At 38.0% G+C, this 19,826-nt stretch overlaps 1 protein-coding gene across 1 annotated transcript; it reads right to left on the reverse strand.

The window, feature by feature from the left end:
- Positions 1-6,573: 6,573 nt before the first annotated feature.
- On the reverse strand, positions 6,574-18,177 carry LOC136754772 (N-acylethanolamine-hydrolyzing acid amidase). Its single transcript, XM_066710893.1, has 11 exons — positions 17,956-18,177; positions 16,796-16,960; positions 16,095-16,221; positions 15,313-15,403; positions 14,851-14,927; positions 13,964-14,136; positions 13,506-13,568; positions 12,851-12,917; positions 12,326-12,354; positions 9,347-9,449; positions 6,574-8,065 (listed from the first exon to the last, which is right to left on the reverse strand). Exons 1-10 carry the CDS (start codon positions 18,123-18,125, stop codon positions 9,374-9,376), a joined length of 1,038 nt encoding a protein of 345 aa, XP_066566990.1. The 5' UTR covers positions 18,126-18,177; the 3' UTR covers positions 6,574-8,065; positions 9,347-9,373.
- Between the last annotated feature and the right edge of the window lie 1,649 nt (positions 18,178-19,826).

The raw sequence follows: 19,826 nt of genomic DNA on the forward strand, positions 1-19,826 counted from the left end.
TCTTGCAGTTGATGGAGATTTGTGGGATGCACATCCAGGGCACGAAGCTCCCGTTCCACCACATCCCAAAGATGCTCTATTGGGTTGAAATCTGGTGACTGTGGGGGCCAGTTTAGTACAGTGAACTCATTGTCATGTTCAAGAAACCAATTTGAAATGATTTGACCTTTGTGACCTGGTGCATTATCCTGCTGGAAGTAGCCATCAGAGGATGGGTACATGGTGGTCATAAAGGGATGGACATGGTCAGAAACAATGCTCAGGTAGGCCGTGGCATTTAAACGATGCCCAATTGGCACTAAGGGGCCTAAAGTGTGCCAAGAAAACATCCCCCACACCATTACACCACCACCAGCAGCCTGCACAGTGGTAACAAGGCATGATGGATCCATGTTCTCATTCTGTTTACGCCAAATTCTGACTCTACCATCTGAATGTCTCAACAGAAATCGAGACTCATCAGACCAGGCAACATTTTTCCAGTCTTCAACTGTCCAATTTTGGTGAGCTTGTGCAAATTGTAGCCTCTTTTTCCTATTTGTAGTGGAGATGAGTGGTACCCGGTGGGGTCTTCTGCTGTTGTAGCCCATCCGCCTCAAGGTTGTACGTGTTGTGGCTTCACAAATGCTTTGGTGCATACCTCGGTTGTAACGAGTGGGTATTTCAGTCAAAGTTGCTCTTCTATCATCTTGAATCAGTCGGCCCATTCTCCTCTGACCTCTAGCATCAACAAGGCATTTTCGCCCACAGGACTGCCGCATACTGGATGTTTTTCCCTTTTCACACCATTCTTTGTAAACCCTAGTAATGGTTGTGCGTGAAAATCCCAGTAACTGAGCAGATTTTGAAATACTCAGACCGGCCCGTCTGGCACCAACAACCATGCCACGCTCAAAATTGCTTAAATCACCTTTCTTTCCCATTCAGACATTCAGTTTGGAGTTCAGGAGATTGTCTTGACCAGGACCACACCCTTAAATGCATTGAAGCAACTGCCATGTGATTGGTTGGTTAGATAATTGCATTAATGAGAAATTGAACAGGTGTTCCTAATAATCCTTTAGGTGAGTGTATATATATATATATATATATATATATATATACTGATCAGCCATAACATCATGACTAATATCAACATCAGCTGCCTAATATTGTGTAGGTCCCCCTTTTGCCACCAAAACAGCCCTGACCCGTCGAGGCATGGACTCCACTAGACCTCTAAAGGTGTGCTGTGGTATCTGGCACCAAGACATTAGCAGTAGATCCTTTAAGTCCTGTAAGTTGCGAGGTGGGGCCTCCATGGATCGGACTGTTTGTCCAGCACATCCCACAGATGCTCGATTGGATTGAGATCTGGGGAATTTGGAGACCAAGTCAACACCCTGAACTCGGATGAACAGCATGGGCAGCCTGACTGGTCTGTGGTTATGCAGCCCCATACGCAACAAACTGCGATGCACTGTGTGTTCTGACACCTTTCTATCAGAACCAGCATTAACTTTTTCAGCCATTTGAGCTACAGTAGCTCGTCTGCTGGATCGGACCACACAGACCAGCCTTCGCTCACCACGTCCATCAATGAGCCTTGGTCGCCCATGACCCTTTCGCCGGTTCACCTCTTTTCCTTCCTTGGACCCCTTTTGATAGGCACTGACCACTGCAGACCAGGAACACCCCACAAGAGCTGCAGTTTTGGAGATGCTCTGACCCAGTCATCTAGCCATCACAATTTGGCCCTTGTCAAAGTTGCTCAGATCCTTACGCTTGCCCATTTTTCCTGCTTCTAACACATCAACTTTGAGGACAAAATGTTCACTTGCTGCCTAATATATCCCACCCACTGACAGGTGCCATGATACTGTCACAGTTCTAAACACATCCCCAGCTTACCACTAGATGTCACCATCACCCCTCTTCTCCAGTCACCTCTCCTAGCTCCTTTCAATCTACATCCCCGAAACCCATGTGCACTTCTGCAATTACCCTCTTCTCCCATTCACCCTGCACCTCTCAAACTGGTTTTCCTTTCCACATATAAACCCCTCACTGTCTCTCACACTTCGTGAAGTTTTGTCAGTCTTATCTTAATCTCCGAGCAGTCTACCTGTGCCTAGCTATTGCCTTTATTCCTTGACCTCCCACTTGACTTCCTGACCATGACCTTGTTCTTCCCGATTGCCTGTTTGCCTGTTTGCCTGATCGCCAGACCCTTGTCTGTGACCACGACCACGTCTTTGCTTCTGCCGGTATCCGACCCACACCTGACTGACCACCTCATACCCCGCACTACAACTGGGTCCAGGGGCGCAAAAATGGGGTATGCAGTATATGCAGTGCATAGGGGCGCCGCACAGGGTGAAGGTGAAGTAAATACGAGAGAAATATGCTACATGTAACAAAAGTATATAATCCTATAATTTTAGCATACTGTTTTTTCCACACAATTGTATTAGTGCCTGTAAATGAAAAGTACTAAATATAATATTTAAGCAATATTACCAGGCCCTAACACCAGGGGTGCAAAAATGCGATATGCAGTATATGCAGTGCATAGGGGCTCCACACGCAGGGGGGCTCCATTGTGCCAAAATCATTCTTTGAAAATCTTCTTTCATAAAACGTTATAAATAATCAAAAGCGCATTTGTTCAAAAATAATGAAAGGAAACATTTTTATTTAACTTTTGTTTAGCATTTTAAATGAGTTCAGAAATGTATTTTATTATATCAAGTGATTGCACATCAACCACTCCGACTATCCACTATCAGTATGAAGGTGAACACGATTCAGTTAACGTGTCCATTTACAAGATACATTAATGAATTCATAAATCCAGCAGATCTGGGTTTCCCTCTAAAACAGACAGGCCTGGGAAGTAATGTCACTGACACAAGGTCTGTTCGTTTATCTTCAGTTTATTGAAAGTTTCACACAGCTTTTTATACATCTACAAGCGATATTTCAAAGGAGGTTCGGGGCCGTCCAGAAACTGGATGATATGTTCTTGGCATATGTATGTATATGACAATAGTTCATGAGTTATTCTTTATAATTAGGGAGACAATATTTCATCCAGACATGGAAGCGCTGGTACCAAGGACACAGCACACACTATACTGATAAGAACATGATATATATATTTTCGGTTACCTAAGGAATGTCCACGGCAGTAGAAATTATCTCTATCTGCCACACAGATAAGTCTGAGCAGAGAAATCCTAATAAGATCAAAGAAACCCTTAGAAGAGCAAGTTTTAGTAACTTATCGGAAGGTTTCTTATATTTTTATTATTATTGTTCTTGTGTATGTTTATGTGCAAGTTTTGATACATAATTGAATAATGGCAGCTGCTGCAGCTGTTGTCTGTCTGTCCTGATCGGCTCAGCGAGTTTCTGACGATCCTGCAATTCAATCATGAAACTCTAGAAAAACTTCATGCAATCTAGAACTACTTAAAGTCCATTCAAGTGCGTTTCATAAGCCCTTACTGTTCATTTACTGATAATTTCCTGGCTGGCAGTGTTTAAATAATTGTTCAATTTTTGTTATTAATTTGGAGACAATTGTGTGAAGAAAAATTACAACTACAATCGAAAATTGAACCGAATGGAAAATGTGTGGAATCGTTACAGCCCTATAGTGAGCAAACATTGAAGAGCTTCGTGGCAAAATGCGATAATGAAGCCAGTTCCACACATAATTCAGGTTCATGCTGTGGATATACTCCTAGAGTGTACTTTTTTCACGTAGTATACACAGTTTAATCTAAAACGAGTTATATGTCTTGTAATCCCAATGTAAAAAAATGGTGACATTTGACTTTCCTGATTAATATCAAAACGGAATATATACATTTTAGCCAATCAGCATCACGCTCATTCTTCAATGTTGACAACATATCAGAATTTGCAAAACCATACTTAATAGCAATTTGCTTTTTGGAAAGGGTTGTTTCTGTAAAATACAGGAGACAGACTAAAACGCATGACAAAACGGAATGCCCAATGACAGAAGGACAGTCTATATCTCCAAATCCCACACAGGAATCCTAAAATCCTGAATATGCTTTCTTTAAAATAACCTAATCTAAAAATTAAAAGTGGAATGACATGGAATGACAAGCCTGTAATGACTATATATATATATATATATATATATATATATATTATTTTCATTTTTTTTCACTGATCAGCCATAACATTATGACCACTGACCATCGATAATCTCGTTATCATGGCACCTGTCAGTGGGTGGGATATATTGGGCAGCAAGTGAACATTTTGTCCTCAAAGTTGATGTGTTAGAAGCAGGACAAATGGGCAAGCATAAGGATCTGAGCGACTTTGACAAGGGCCAAATTGTGATGGCTAGATGACTGGGTCAGAGCATCTCCAAAACTGCAGCTCTTGTGGGGTGTTCCCGGTCTGCAGTGGTCAGTGCCAATCAAAAGTGGTCCAAGGAAGGAAAAGCGGTGAACCAGCGACAGGGTCATGGGCGGCCAAGGCTCATTGATGCACGTGGGGAGCGAAGGCTGGCCCGTGTGGTCCGATCCAACAGACGAGCTACTGTAGCTCAAATGGCTGAAAAAGTTAATGCTGGTTCTGATAGAAAGGTATCAGAACACACAGGGCATCGCAGTTTGTTGCGTATGGGGCTGCGTAGCTGCAGACCAGTCAGGGTGCCCATGCTGACCCCTGTCCACTGCCGAAAGCGCCTACAATGGGCACGTGAGCATCAGAACTGGACCACGGAGCATTGGAAGAAGGTGGCCTGGTCTGATGAATCACGAGTTCAAGGTGTTGACTTGGCCTCCAAATTCCCCAGATCTCAATCCAATCGAGCATCTGTGGGATGTGCTGGACAAACAAGTCTGATCCATGGAGGCCCCACCTCGCAACTTACAGGACTTAAAGGATCTGCTGCTAATGTCTTGGTGCCAGATACCACAGCATACCTTCAGAGGTCTAGTGGAGTACATGCCTCGACGGGTCAGGGCTGTTTTGGCGGCAAAAGGGGGACCTACACAATATTAGGCAGGTGGTCATAATGTTATGGCTGATTGGTGTGTATATATATATGTCATCTACATTGATGTACACTGCAAGTTCAGCCTTATCTGAAAATTATCTATGTAAATGGGCAACTGTATGTAAACTAATGAAATATAGATTAATAGGCAGTCAATCCTATTTGTGCTAAGTTTTCAGTATCCCAAGCCTGTCATTCCATGTCATTCCACTTACATTTTTTATCTGAGGTTATTTTAAAGAAAGTGTATTCAGGATTTTAAGATTCCTGTGTGGGATTTGGAGATATAGGCTGCCCTTCTGTTTTCCCCCTTGTAGTCTATGGGCATTCCACTCCCCATTATAGTCAATGGGTATTTCGTTTTGTCATTCGTTTTAGTCTGTCCAAAATAAACTAATAGTTGGAACAATAAACTATCAGTTGGAACAAAAACCAGCAGGGTATGGGGTCCTCCGGGACCAGGGTTGGGAACCACTGCTCTAAGGGGACAAGTAGACCCAAACCATGCCAGAAAAATGCCCCCACAGCATAACAGAGCCTCCGGACCCCCTCGCTGTAGGGGTCAAGCAGTCAGGCCTGTACCGTTCTCTTGGTGTCCCACACATGCACTCGCCCACTTGTCGAGGACACTAACCAGTTGAGCGTCTGTGTGACTGAAGCTCCTGCCATTCGTGCCCCAATAATGACCCCTCTTTCAAAGTCACTTACAGTGAGGGAAAAAAGTATTTGATCCCCTGCTGATTTTGTACGTTTGCCCACTGACAAAGAAATGATCAGTCTATAATTTTAATGGTAGGTGTATTTTAACAGTGAGAGACAGAATAACAACAAACAAATCCAGAAAAACGCATTTCAAAAAAATGAGGGAAATACAATTATATATAATTATATAATAGCAGTGATCTTTGATTATTCCTTCTACGCCTCTATTAGACTGACAATTATTTAAGTACTTCAGATAAACATCAAGTATTTAAGTAATTTAAGTAATTATGCAGTTTTAGAATTTCCAAAGTGACTTACATAGTTTTACTGACACTAGCACAAGGGTTTCTGATAATAATAATAATAATAAATAATAGTATTATTATTATTATTATTATTATTATTATTATTATTATTATTATTATTATTAAAGACAGTTACACTCCCAAATTCTTTCTGTGCCTCATATGATTAAAAATTGTGGGAGCAGTTAATAATAATTTAATAATAATAATAATAAATAATAATAGTAGTATCAGAAACCCTTGTGCTAGTGTCAGTAAAACTATGTAAGTCACTTTGGAAATTCTAAAACTGCATAATTACTTAAATTATTTAAATACTTGATATTTAACTGAAGTACTTAAATAATTGTCAGTCTAATAGAGGCGTAGAAGGAATAATCAAAGATCACTGCTATTATATAATCCAGGAGTATTCTGAAACAGTCAAGGCACAAAGTTCAAGTTAAAGTTATATATTGAAATTCTATCATCAGCCCTTGTAGAAAAAGTAACAAAATGCTTACAATATGTTTAAATGACAACAGCCAAACAATATCGATGTTCCCTTTTTTAATGATTAATAAAATTGAAGTCAGACAATAAAAAAGCATTTACAAAAATGGCAAAGCACATTACAAATGTATGTGTTTTTCAAGACATTAGTTATATAAAACATGTATTTAATAACAATGTTAAGAAATCATAAGAAAATATATTCTCTCTTTGATTAAATCTTTTCTTTAAAAATCAAGAAAGGCACGGAAAGTGCAGCGTTACTAGTAGACATTGCAGCATTTGCATTCACCTTGAAAAACAATACGTTTATTAGGAAGACTTATGAATCACGTTGAAAATGTTAGTTAACCCTCCAAGTTATTGAAAAAGCCCTACGAATAAAGAATATGTTGCTTGTGTATTGAATATATCCAGATTTACACAAGATATGAAACATAAAATGGAAGTAATTCATTAATTTGCAATTGTGGACAAATGTTTACACCAGTGATCTCCAACCCTCCTGCTCCTGCTGTCCTCCGAATTCATTAATATATTAATTTGTCGTAAAATATTATGCAAATAAATTGCACAGTACTCACAAAAATAAATCGTTTCATAATTACTTAAACAGTATTTAAGTAAAGCTGAATGTTGTATTGTTTGTACTACAGAACAGCCACAGTCTCGAGTCAAGCTGCACCTGAATTTAAGCCCTGCTTATAGGTCAACCTAAATCACAAATTTCTAAATACTGGGAACACATGTGAGTTATTAATCAATTAAAGCAACCCAACTAAGGGTATTCTTGCCTGGATAGGTTGAAGGTATTCTGAGGATTGCTCCAATGTTTTCAAATTGACTGACTTTACCAAACCACCTGCTTAACTGTCCAAAATGAAATACTTTCTGGTGTTTATAAATTGGTGATAGAAGGGTGACCACAAAACAACTGCTGGACAGGGGCTCTCCAGGGCCAGGGTTGGAGACCACTGGCTTACACACACTGCACATAATTTTAAAAACACAAAATAAAATAAAATATTTCAGTATATTAGCCTATTGTCCCACTGCACAATTCTAACATGTTTTATATGGACCAGTATATACAACCCCTTGCTTGCCAAGGGTTTGCAAACCATTCCTATTATGCTTTAGTTTTCAAGAAATTTCACAGTTTTATTTTTCTATGCTGAGTATTCAGGTAAACAGTTTGTTTGCATGGTGCAGTAGTGGGAGGCAAAATTAGTTTAGTTACCTTATTTTTTAAATCTATGTATTGGCACAAAAAAAAAAGAGGGAAAAAGTATCAACCTTGAGGGCAAAAACAAATCAATTAACATTCCATGCTTGCTTATCCATGCATTCCTTTGAATGAGTGGACCAGAAGAATATATATTAATTGTAATGTCATAAAAGATGTGATTATTTTCTGAGGGTAAAATCAGTGGACAGACTGGCTTAAAAGCAGAGTTTTTAAAGCCCTTAGGTCAGGCTGCAATAATTACTTAATTGTAGTATCTTGTAGATTGATTCCTTACAAGTGGCATACCTAGAAAATATAAATTAACAATACAGTTAATGAAAGAATACAACAGGGATCTGTTCATTTAAGAATTCTGCTACTAAAATAAATCATATTCACTTTTAACTTAAAAAGGTATTTACGACAACATCATATGTGTTTGAGTGTGTGGGGGGTGAGATTAAACATATGCTTTACAATTTACAGACCTGTCAGTTCAATTACCTAAAATGTACTTATCTGTAAAATTTGGCTGCCTAAAGGAATGCAATGTATTTTCCACAGTTAGTGAAGGGAGGGTATTCACTTTATTTCCCTTTTTCCTAAGCATGGTGCCTACTGCAAGATTTTGAGGTTTAGAATTATATGTAAGTGAAGAAGCACAATATGCAAAAATATCTCATCAAAATTAAACAACAAATTACAAACACACACACATCAAGTTCTGAGGCGTTTTAGAGTGTCTTTTCCATTGCTAATAGTTTGCTGCCACCAACTGGTGAAAATCACATCATTAAAGAACAATTACTGTATGTTTTCTAGAAACACAATCTGCACACGAATCTGGAGAACTGCAAAGCCAAACATATGCAAAAATAGCAGATGACAGTATTAAAAGAGTAAAAACAAATATTTATATTTCAGAGTAGCCTGTGCCTTCTTAAATTTGCTTCCAAATAGGAGAGACCTCACTGTCAATAATATTTGTATCTGTAAAAACATTTTGTACTTACAGATACAAATCAAAAAAGCAAAAAGGTTACAAGTTCTCTCATAATAATTCAATGCCAGTCTCATCAAAATGCTAATTCTATATGCTTATTGTAAAACAAGACTATAATACTGCACATGTGCATGGTCATACTCGTAACTTAATGTGAGTTGTACAGTACAAGTACAAATTATGTATGCATACAAATCATTTCACAGTAATCTCCCTTCGGTCTATGATCGTACTCATATTTCTGACATGTACTCATAATTGTTTGAGTTATATTTTAGGTTTGTACTCATATTTTAGATTTGTATCTGTAATTACAAATACAAAATATTTTTATGAATACAAATCTTTTTGACAGTGATGTCCCTCCATACTAGACAGCCTCATCACTGCCATATTGAATATTACAGCCAATCAGATGTGACTGTAGTCTTCTCTGATTGGTAGATTCAACCCTTAGGCATATCAGCATGGCAAGGTTTTTAGCCTACAACACCAGCAGTGGCCTGAATTATGTATTTATTGGTATATAAACAATTCTGTCCATATTTAACTGAGGAACCTTTTGCTGTCATGAAAATGCTCACCCTTTATCTACTGTGGAAAACAGATGTCTATGTTTCTTCTCTGACTACTGTTCGGTACTTTTCTGGAAAAGCAGCAGTCATCACTGTTGTATAGATGGTTATGCTACAATACAAAAACAGAAAGCAAACTTGTTTTTTTAACTGTAAACTTGAATAAGCAAAATCACGTGTTCTAGGGCAACCACATGACTCCATAGTCACTGGGACACATTGAGACAGGACAGGATTTTAGCTTTGTACTTAAAGGGGAACTAGCACATTCACCAAAATGATTTGTTTATGTGTACTCCAGTGTTAGTAGCAGTGTGTAACTAAAGTATCTGTGATATTTCTGTTCTATTTCATCATTTAAGTTAACTTTATCATGGCTATTGTACAGTGAGGGAAAAAAGTATTTGATCCCCTGCTGATTTTGTACATTTGCCCACTGACAAAGAAATGATCAGTCTATAATTTTAATGGTAGGTGTATTTTAACAGTGAAAGACAGAATAACAACAAAAAAATCCAGAAAAACGCATTTCAAAAAAGTTATAAATTGATTTGCATGTTAATGAGGGAAATAAGTATTTGATCCCCTATCAATCAGCAAGATTTCTGGCTCCCAGGTGTCTTTTATACAGGTAATGAGCTGAGATTAGGAGCACTCTCTTAAAGGGAGAGCTCCTAATCTCAGCTCGTTACCTGTATAAAAGACACCTGTCCACAGAAGCAATCAATCAATCAGATTCCAAACTCTCCACCATGGCCAAGACCAAAGAGCTGTCCAAGGATGTCAGGGACAAGATTGTAGACCTACACAAGGCTGGAATGGGCTACAAGACCATCGCCAAGCAGCTTGGTGAGAAGGTGACAACAGCTGGTGCGATTATTCGCAAATGGAAGAAACACAAAATAACTGTCAGTCTCCCTCGGTCTGGGGCTCCATGCAAGATCTCACCTTGTGGAGTTTCAATGATCATGAGAACGATGAGGAATCAGCCCAGAACTACACGGGAGGATCTTGTTAATGATCTCAAGGCAGCTGGGACCATAGTCACCAAGAAAACAATTGGTAACACACTACGCCGTGAAGGACTGGAACCTTGCAGCGCCCGCAAGGTCCCCCTGCTCAAGAAAGCACATGTACAGGCCCGTCTGGAGTTTGCCAATATCTGAATGATTCAGAGGAGAACTGGGTGAAAGTGTTGTGGTCAGATGAGACCAAAATCGAGCTCTTTGGCATCAACTCAACTCACCGTGCGTGGAGGAGGAGGAATGACCCCAAGAACACCATCCCCACCGTCAAACATGGAGGTGGAAACATTATGCTTTGGGGGTGTTTTTCTGCTAAGGGGACAGGACAACTGCACCACATCAAAGGGACGATGGACGGGGCCATGTACCGTCAAATCTTGGGTGAGAACCTCCTTCCCTCAGCCAGGGCATTGAAAATGGGTCGTGGATGGGTATTCCAGCATGACAGTGACCCAAAACACACAGCCAAGGCAACAAAGGAGTGGCTCAAGAATAAGCACATTAAGGTCCTGTAGTGGCCTAGCCAGTCTCCAGACCTTAATCCCATAGAAAATCTGTGGAGGGAGCTGAAGGTTCGAGTTGCCAAATGTCAGCCTCGAAACCTTAATGACTTGGAGAGGATCTGCAAAGAGGAGTGGGACAAAATCCCTCCTGAGATGTGTGCAAACCTGGTGGCCAACTACAAGAAACGTCTGACCTCTGTGATTGCCAACAAGGGTTTTGCCACCAAGTACTAAGTCGAAGGGGTCAAATACTTATTTCCCTAATTAACATGCAAATCAATGTATAACTTTTTTGAAATGCATTTTTCTGGATTTTTTTGTTGTTATTCTGTCTCTCACTGTTAAAATACACCTACCATTAAAATTATAGACTGATCATTTCTTTGTCAGTGGGCAAATGTACAAAATCAGCAGGGGATCAAATACTTTTTTCCCTCACTGTAAATATCCCAAAGGAGAGCTCTTTCTATCAGAATGTGACATTTCAACAGCACGGGATCTGTCTTCCCCACAGCAGCTATGTTCAGTGGTACTGTGACCATATGGCTCAATGTTCACCGGTACACTTTGAGCATGATAAACAGAAGAGCTCTTTTGAGATAATTACAGTGGCCATGATTGTGATGAACGTTATTATTTTACATACTAAAAGTTACTAGAATTATGGAATGGAACAGAAAAATCATAGATATTTACCTATACACTCATGCAAGCACATGAGTGCATATAAACCAATCATTTTGGCTAGTGTGTCAGTTACACTTCAAATTGAAGCACAATAATATTGGTGCTTTATTTCTGTGGGCAACAAAGAGGTAACGGTGATTATCTGTTCTCTGTTACTGCTGCCGAGTGAACAGGTGATCAACGTAACTGTTTTCTTTCTGACTCAAACACTGAAAGCATGTTTTGCTTTTGCTTCTGCTTTATTTGAAAAAGAATAAGAATATGCAGTTGTATATTGAAAGGCAGGAGAAAGCTAGGATGTGATTCTGATATACTTGAGGGGGACAGCCTTCACAGTCAAATACGCCTTTTTTTCCTTTACTCTTATCACAATTGAACTTTACATGCTGAAAGTATACATAAATACAATATTTTTTTAAATTGCAAGTTAAAAAAATATATATTAGTTGAATATGCAAATGAAGCAGAACCTCATTAAATATGTGTGAATTTGCATTTCACAAAAAAGTCAGATAGATTTTTTTGTTTAATTGTGGTAACACACAGGATGACTGGGGCGACCGCCTCATGGGGCATGAGGCAATTCTGATCGGGTGAAAAACTGCAAATTCTATGTGTGTGCAAATATTTATTTTTCTAATCAACTGCAGTTACTTACCTGACATCTTACTGCAAGATAATGTGCTAAACATATTATATTAAATGGCTTTATGCTTATCTACCATTTACCTATTGGACAGACTAATATCTAACATCATGGGTTACATACATACCGGTTGCATGTTGGGTGCACTGATATAACCTGCAAGAAACAGAAAAGGAATCGACAAATTAGTGAAATATTAAAGCAATTAAGTGAATTAATGCAATCAGCAATTGTTAGGGAACTGAAAAGAAAAGCTTCTGTTCCAGGAAGTTCATGAAACGGTTACTCAATGTGATGTGGTGATCAGTGCATAATTGAAAAACATGCGAGTGTTCATGGCTGTGGTAGGGGAAAGCGTCTTGACACATCTGAAGGAGGAAGAAGATACTCATAGATTTAAGCTTTTGTTCTACAGAAGTTTTCTAACATGCTAACATGATGATCTTAAAAACCAGTCACATTTCTGTGTAGGCTATTTATAATATATAACTACCAGGGAAACGTACGTTATGAAGCACTCAGACATGCAACAGTCTCTCTCAATACTCAAGAGTCATAAATCGCAAAGAGAAACATTTTTGTAATTAACTTTATTTTAAATCATCATCTTTCAATCAGCATTGAACAGGATACTAGATGTATTTTGATTTACCTTATACAGAGTATCAAGAGTGATGTTTTTTTGTCCAATGGCATTAAGTGCTTTGATGGCTGGTGTCCTATTGCATACACAAATAAAGAGAAAATCATGGCAGTTAAGGAAAAGTAAAAATATAAATTAAAGTGTGTTAATGAAGCAGGGCTAAATAAAAGGTCAAAATTAGTTGACTAAATGGTGCTCTTTTTAGTGATTCATATACATTATTTCATGGTTTAAGCATGTATATTTACACACAAACACACACACACCAGATTCGACAACCCCCCAGGTTTGTACGTTGTGATTCGCAGGTGGTCAGTTTTGGTTTGGTCAAGGCCTAGTAAAATCAGTTTATTAGGCAAGACAACACACCATCTACAGCTTCACATCTTTTCTTATAGTAGGAGCATACAATGGACTGTCAGTACACTTCTTGCAACAGTTTATATGGCAGTCTGTAATGTGTTCATTACTAATTGGATTACTAATCCAGGGAGTACAGATAACAAGCACCAAGCGCTCCTCCTGTCAGTCAGTACTGGATCTTCTGCGTCAAGATATTTGCCCAGTGTAGCTAAACATTTTCCCCTTGATTAACTTGAAGCAGTTTCACAAAGGCTTACCATTTACTCTGCAAAAATACTATAGAAAAACAGTGAAAGCAAACCTTCGATCATCATCTGGAGGAGGAGTGGTCCAATGGTCATAATTGGTCTCCACTCTGTACCACCTATAAGAGCAAACACAGCTCACAGATCAAGCAAAATGTATATTACAGGAGTATTGTATTCAAATTATAGAGTTTAACATAGAAGATCCTTAACCAGACACCTGTGTTTTCATTCCAAAATCAAATAATATATCTGCCTTTATTTTAAAGTATACATGCTGAAAGATTGATCTTGTTATTTTGGAAGAACATTGTACGAAGTCATGTATGTTTCTTTGACCTTAATTTTTCAACTATTCAACTCGATTTGCTTAGTTATATGGGCAGGGCTGAAACCTATATTTTCACATGCAGAATTTGTAATAATTACTTTTTATAACAAACATTTGTTTTCAGCTCACAACAAATTCAGGCTTTGGTTTGACCAGTGCCACACATCCACTCTAGTTACTCACTCTCCATTCAGAGGATTAAGAGGCCAGATATCCGCAGCCCCTCTCCTGTTTCTTGTCACCACTACACCCTCACCGGGATTGACTCCTGCTACAATATAGTAGACATCACTTATAAGGGGGACCTTAGACAGTCTTAGCACGGCTTCCTGGAAGTCCTCAGCTTCTTCAAGTGTCTACAGGGAAAATAAATGTGCTTCAATTAAGTGTTTTGGGGAAACACATAGGTCAATAAAGAAAGACAAATACCAATAGGTGACAACAACTGAAGCAAACAAAAAAGTTTCCGTTACAGACCTTTTTCTGTTGTAGACGTTTTTTACCCTTCTATGCTAGGTCAAGACAAAAAAATAAATACATTTTTAATACGGCCTATGAATAAAAAGCATGCTGTTCGGAGCGTGGTGGTATTTATAAACGTTGTTAGTTTAATCACATCGAAAATGTAACACTTGTGTAATTATCATTTGTACTTCTTCTATGTTACACTCAGTTAGGAAGAAACTATTTTTTTATTAATGCACTTGTCTGATAAACTCCTGCTAACTTATGTTTCTGGGTTCTGCAAGACACAGTCCAGTCATTGTGCACCAACACCACTTGAACGACCTTTTGGGGTAGAAGTGCATATTATGTAGAAAGTCTTACTTTTTGAAACTGTAACTGTTTGTGTTGACAAATTCTGTTTGTGAGTGGTAAATACAGCGGTTTATTGCCGTCTTTGTTATCTTGTGATCACAACCTCAATATTACCAGACATTTTCTCTTGATCATGACATGATTGATAAAACTGAACTTGAGATAAATAATACTTTTTTTAGACTCAAGGAATAACCATAGGTGAAAAGGGTTCTGCAACTGGACTTGCATTATAAATCTGAAACACTTACATTCCTCATAAGCCAGCTGGCTGGAGTGTTTTTCATCAGAAAAGCTGCAACGGCATTCTCCCACCAAAACCCCTGAGCTGAATATAAACACAGACATGTTTTTTGTTTATAAATGCCAACTTAAACATATTACACCAAGGATTTTTTTTTTTTTCAGATTTAATCTGTGAAAAAAATAGTTTAATATCATAACTAACCATTCCTAAATAGTTCAACCAAATACTTACTACTATACTATACTATACATACTAATCTCTTCAAAGCAGCAGGGTAAATGGTAAAAGGCTGACAAGGACAAGGTCTGTTAATTATAATGATTATTATAACCCACTGTTCATTCAGGATAATTCATATTTCAACCATTTTTGTCCCAAGTCTAATAAATACAGTATTCAGTGACTCGTAAGTAGTGCTTGATATATGCTTCTTTTAACTTCACAATACTATGAACTGTACACCCACAGCGCTCATCTCCAGAGATGGTGAACTTCCCGGGACTCTGGCCAGTCCATATGCCAACATAGCCAGCAAAAGTGGTTCCTCTGTAAGCCACCTGGACACAACGTCAAAAAACAACAGTTATAACTTTAACCAAAATAATTTGCTCAGTATGGTTTTGATTATATTTATGCATCTGAACTCTGAAGCAATCTTAATAGTAACACTATGTCTGCAAATACATTCATAATAGATTAATTTATTATGCCTTCATAAGTGTGTGTGTGTGTGTGTGTGTGTGTGTGTGTGTATGTGTGTGTGTGTGTGTGTGGATACATGTGGATGGAGATTAAAACTAAGGTTCAGAGAAGAAGACAACCCCAAACAAGCTTCTCTCTGCTCCAAGCTCAACCAATGAGATGCACCCTCACGTACACACACTCTCATAAAAACTACGTGACAAGTTTTTTCCCCTGTGTCAGTAGCTCGTTCCCATAGTGGAACATCATGTAACATGATTGTAACATGGTGCTAGGAGGAGCACAAAATGGCAATTCCTAGTGTAATGTGTTTTAGTGTTTTGAGTTAAGAGAGAGACCTCTGAAGATGTAGAGATTGGCTCAACAAGGTTTTGTTTGATTTTGTTAGTTTTCCTGCACCCCTGCACTGTAAATAAAAAAGCATCTCCATTTGCACCATGTCCCTGCCTTCGTGTGTCTGTGTCCCTAAGACCCCACCTATTCAAATAGGTATACAATATTTTCAGAGCTAATCACATAGGAATGTCACTAAGTTGTTCTACATACTTGCCCATTTCTGACATAAAGAATATCCATAGTCATATTCCTTAAAATTGCTGGGAAAGGGTAATCCATGTTTCTGGCATGGTAGAGGTTTCCATTGATATCCTGAGCTACAATGCTAGTGCAAAACCTAGGAAATTAAAATTTGAAAATTTGAAAAAATTAAGAAATTAAGAAATGCTTCAGTTCAGTCTTTTTTATTTTCATAAGGAACTGTTCATTTAATTTTGCTGAACCTCTGAAGTTTTGGTCTAAAAAATAATCAGTTTTCTGTACTCCAATATGTATTCCCTTCAACTTCAGTATAGCTTCTCATGCTTCCATCTTATGATTTTCTGTTATCATACTGTTAGTCAATTTCTGAAATGCATGGTTAAACGGATAAATGGTTAAACTGAGCAGTCTCCATATCTCTCTCTCTCTCTCTCTCTCTCTCTCTCACACACACATATATATATATATATATATATATATATATATATATATAGAGAGAGAGAGAGAGAGAGAGAGAGAGAGTTTGTTTTTTTACACTGAATTACATAATTACAAGCAATTACATGTATTTAAAATGAATAAACTGAAACAGAATAATTCCCTCCCATTATACTAAAGGTATTTTTCTACATTGTGTTACTGGAAACAGTAAAGTTCATAGAACAAAAATAAATAACAACCCTTTTTCAATTCCTCAGTTACATACGTACGCAGTTATCTCGTAGGCAAGATTCAGAACAATGACATCTGCAAGGCTACATCCAAAGCCTTTGGACGCTCCTCGCATCTCTCCGGCATAGGGCTGAGGCATATAATTCTCCAGAGATTCAACTACTGGGGATATTGCCTTGTGGACCCATTTAGGAATAAATTTTCTGAAATAACATAGAATATGACGAAAACAGCATTAAAAAATAATAAGGGCAGCTTTGTGGCAAACATTAAGAATTCACTAATATTTAACAATTATAGTAATTATATCTGGGCTTTTGAGGAGACTGAACAGATTCCCTAATTACACTAACTACCCTTCTCCTCATCTTTAAAGAAACAATATGTACAGAGATTATTACATAATTTGATACCACAAATCAGTGGAAATGTAAACATTTTCTGTAAACAGTTCTGTCTGAACTTCTTTTGAATGACAAGCAGGAATAGATTACAGGAGAAATAAATCAATGCTGAAATCATTATACAAACACCAGTAAATGACAGGTACCATTACCTAATACAATATTTATGGGAAACTAAATACAATGTAGTGTTGCTGGAAAAAAGGGGAAGTATTTTGCTGCGATTCTGTGTGAATGCATATATTCTCATTTTGTTCTGCTGCCCTGACAATTTTAAGATGGTCAAGACCTATGCTGGGGGCCTCTCATGCTATCATGTGACTAAGTGCATTTGACCAGAGGACTGAGCTGTGGCTGAGGATAAATGTGTAAAACAGGGAAGTATGCAAGAATTTAGAAACTATGTTCAGTTTTTATTATTTTGTTTGTTTGTTTTGCCAAAGGTCAGTAATAAGTAAAAAACGAAATAGCTCTTAACTAGTACAGGCTAAACATAATCACAGTATTGTATCCATGCTTAGATTATAAATAAGTGGGACACGATGTAGCCTAGTTCTAGTCATGTAACTGCCCAGTTACACTGTAGCAAGCTATTGAAAGTAAAACTATGACAACTCTGTATTGTCAAGATATACAGTACTATGTTTAAGTTTCCTATTATAAAACCTAACATATCAATTTGATGTACTGGCAACTATCTGAATCCCCTAACTAACTTCACTACGGTATGGTCCAAGGATCAGTATGCAAGGTACTGTAGCTATATATTTCCATCCCCATAGTACTGTACTTACTCGATTATTGCTTCAGCGTATTTCTTCAAGTAATCTTTATCGTAATGGTCTGCTATTGACAGCCATCTTTCCTCGGGAGGCAGATCCAGGCTGATGTTAAATTGCGGTGGGGAGAAGTCTCCAGTACAGATCCCACTGAACCCCAGCAGGACCAGCAACACTGGACACATCTTACAGCGCCAGGTACACACACTCCACTGTCCCACAGCAGCCGCGGCGCTGAGCAAAACTGAAGCCACTGCACGGCTGTCTGACTGCTGCCACCAAGAGGAGGGAGGATGTATCTCCTAAATACACATAAGTGAAAAGAGTATAAAACAAAGTATGCCTCTGGACCACTTTGAACGCGTACTGATTGCATTAGGCTTGGCCACTTTATAGTAGTACGATGCGATGTGGCCCTGAAACGCAGTCCAAAGGGTGCGGGTTTTTATAGCTCTCAGCCATGCCTCTGTGTTGGGAACTTCAAGAAATGCTAGATTATCTGCAGTGTGTGGGAAACCTGCTGGCTTGCTTGTGATGTGTGGGGTATGTATGTGACAGAGTTGTGACAGGGGAGTAGTCCTGTCGAGTCCCCTATCCGCCTCAACAAGTCAGGTGGAGTCATTATTCTGAAAGATCAAGACAATTTGAGTAAAAACAATAATAAAATAATTAAAAAATAAACTCTCTCTCTCTATAGAAAAAATTAAGACACCACTAAACATTAATTTTTGAACTTGGATTGGTCTCTTAATTTTTTCCAGAGCTGTATATATATATATATATATATATATATATATATATATATATATATATATATATATATATATATAATCATACATGCCTCAATTGTGTTTAGCACTAAAGACCCACATTTCTGGCTTGTGTTTAATCTCTCCACTTTACTTAAAGAAATCCCTTAGTCTAAAAGCACATTTTATTATTGATAATAAATATGCTCTTTTCTTTAATTTGAATTGGTTTGCATGTGCAGTAATGAATGATAGCCCATAACAAATTATGCTTTCTTAACACCCCTTTTCAGTAACACTCCCCAATACTATACTATGTACTATATATGTTTGATATGAAGATATTGCTTAACAAAAATAAAACCAATCTAAATTCAGGGTAAATTTGATTACACTCACTTATTGTCTTTAGGTTTCAGACTAATATCTGAGGCTGTTAGATTGACTTAAGTAACTCCAGTTAAGTGAATGAAAAAACACACACAAAAACATCATTGTGTTCAACCTGACGGCATCTGCATCCCTATAACTATTCAGTGTAACACTCATCATGAATCACAAACTTTGAAAGACACTATAATATTGTAAAACACAAACATTATTATGTTCCTGAAAATGATAGCTACCTAAGGTATGTTAAAAGGCATCTGAGAGCATGGTAGGAGATAGTTACTTTTTAAGAGATTTCTTCACTGGACTGGCAATTTGTCATTTCATGCAGCATGAAGATGGGATCACCAAGAATGCCACATTGTATACAATTCAGGCATGACAGTTTCCAACAGAAGCTTACTATAGCCTTTAGCAGTAAGGGTCGCATGTCTGCAAACCACAAGGTCCAGCACGTTCACTTTAGATTACTGCAAAGACAAGGTATGAACTGTACTTGGACATTATTTGTCCCACAGGCCTTGCATGTAAACAGCCATCAGGAAAATGCAACAGTTAATATTTTGCATAATTTTACAGATTTCATGGGTTTTCATGATTTTATATATTAATTTCCATGAGATAATTGATCTCCCATAATCCATTAGTATTCTGAAACCGTCAAGGCACAAAGTTCTAGTTAAAGTTAAACATTGTCTAAGATCAGCCATTGTAGAAAAACAAATGAAATACTTACAATACGTTTAA

The sequence above is a fragment of the Amia ocellicauda genome, chromosome 8, assembly GCF_036373705.1.
Source record: "Amia ocellicauda isolate fAmiCal2 chromosome 8, fAmiCal2.hap1, whole genome shotgun sequence".
NCBI lineage: Eukaryota > Metazoa > Chordata > Actinopteri > Amiiformes > Amiidae > Amia > Amia ocellicauda.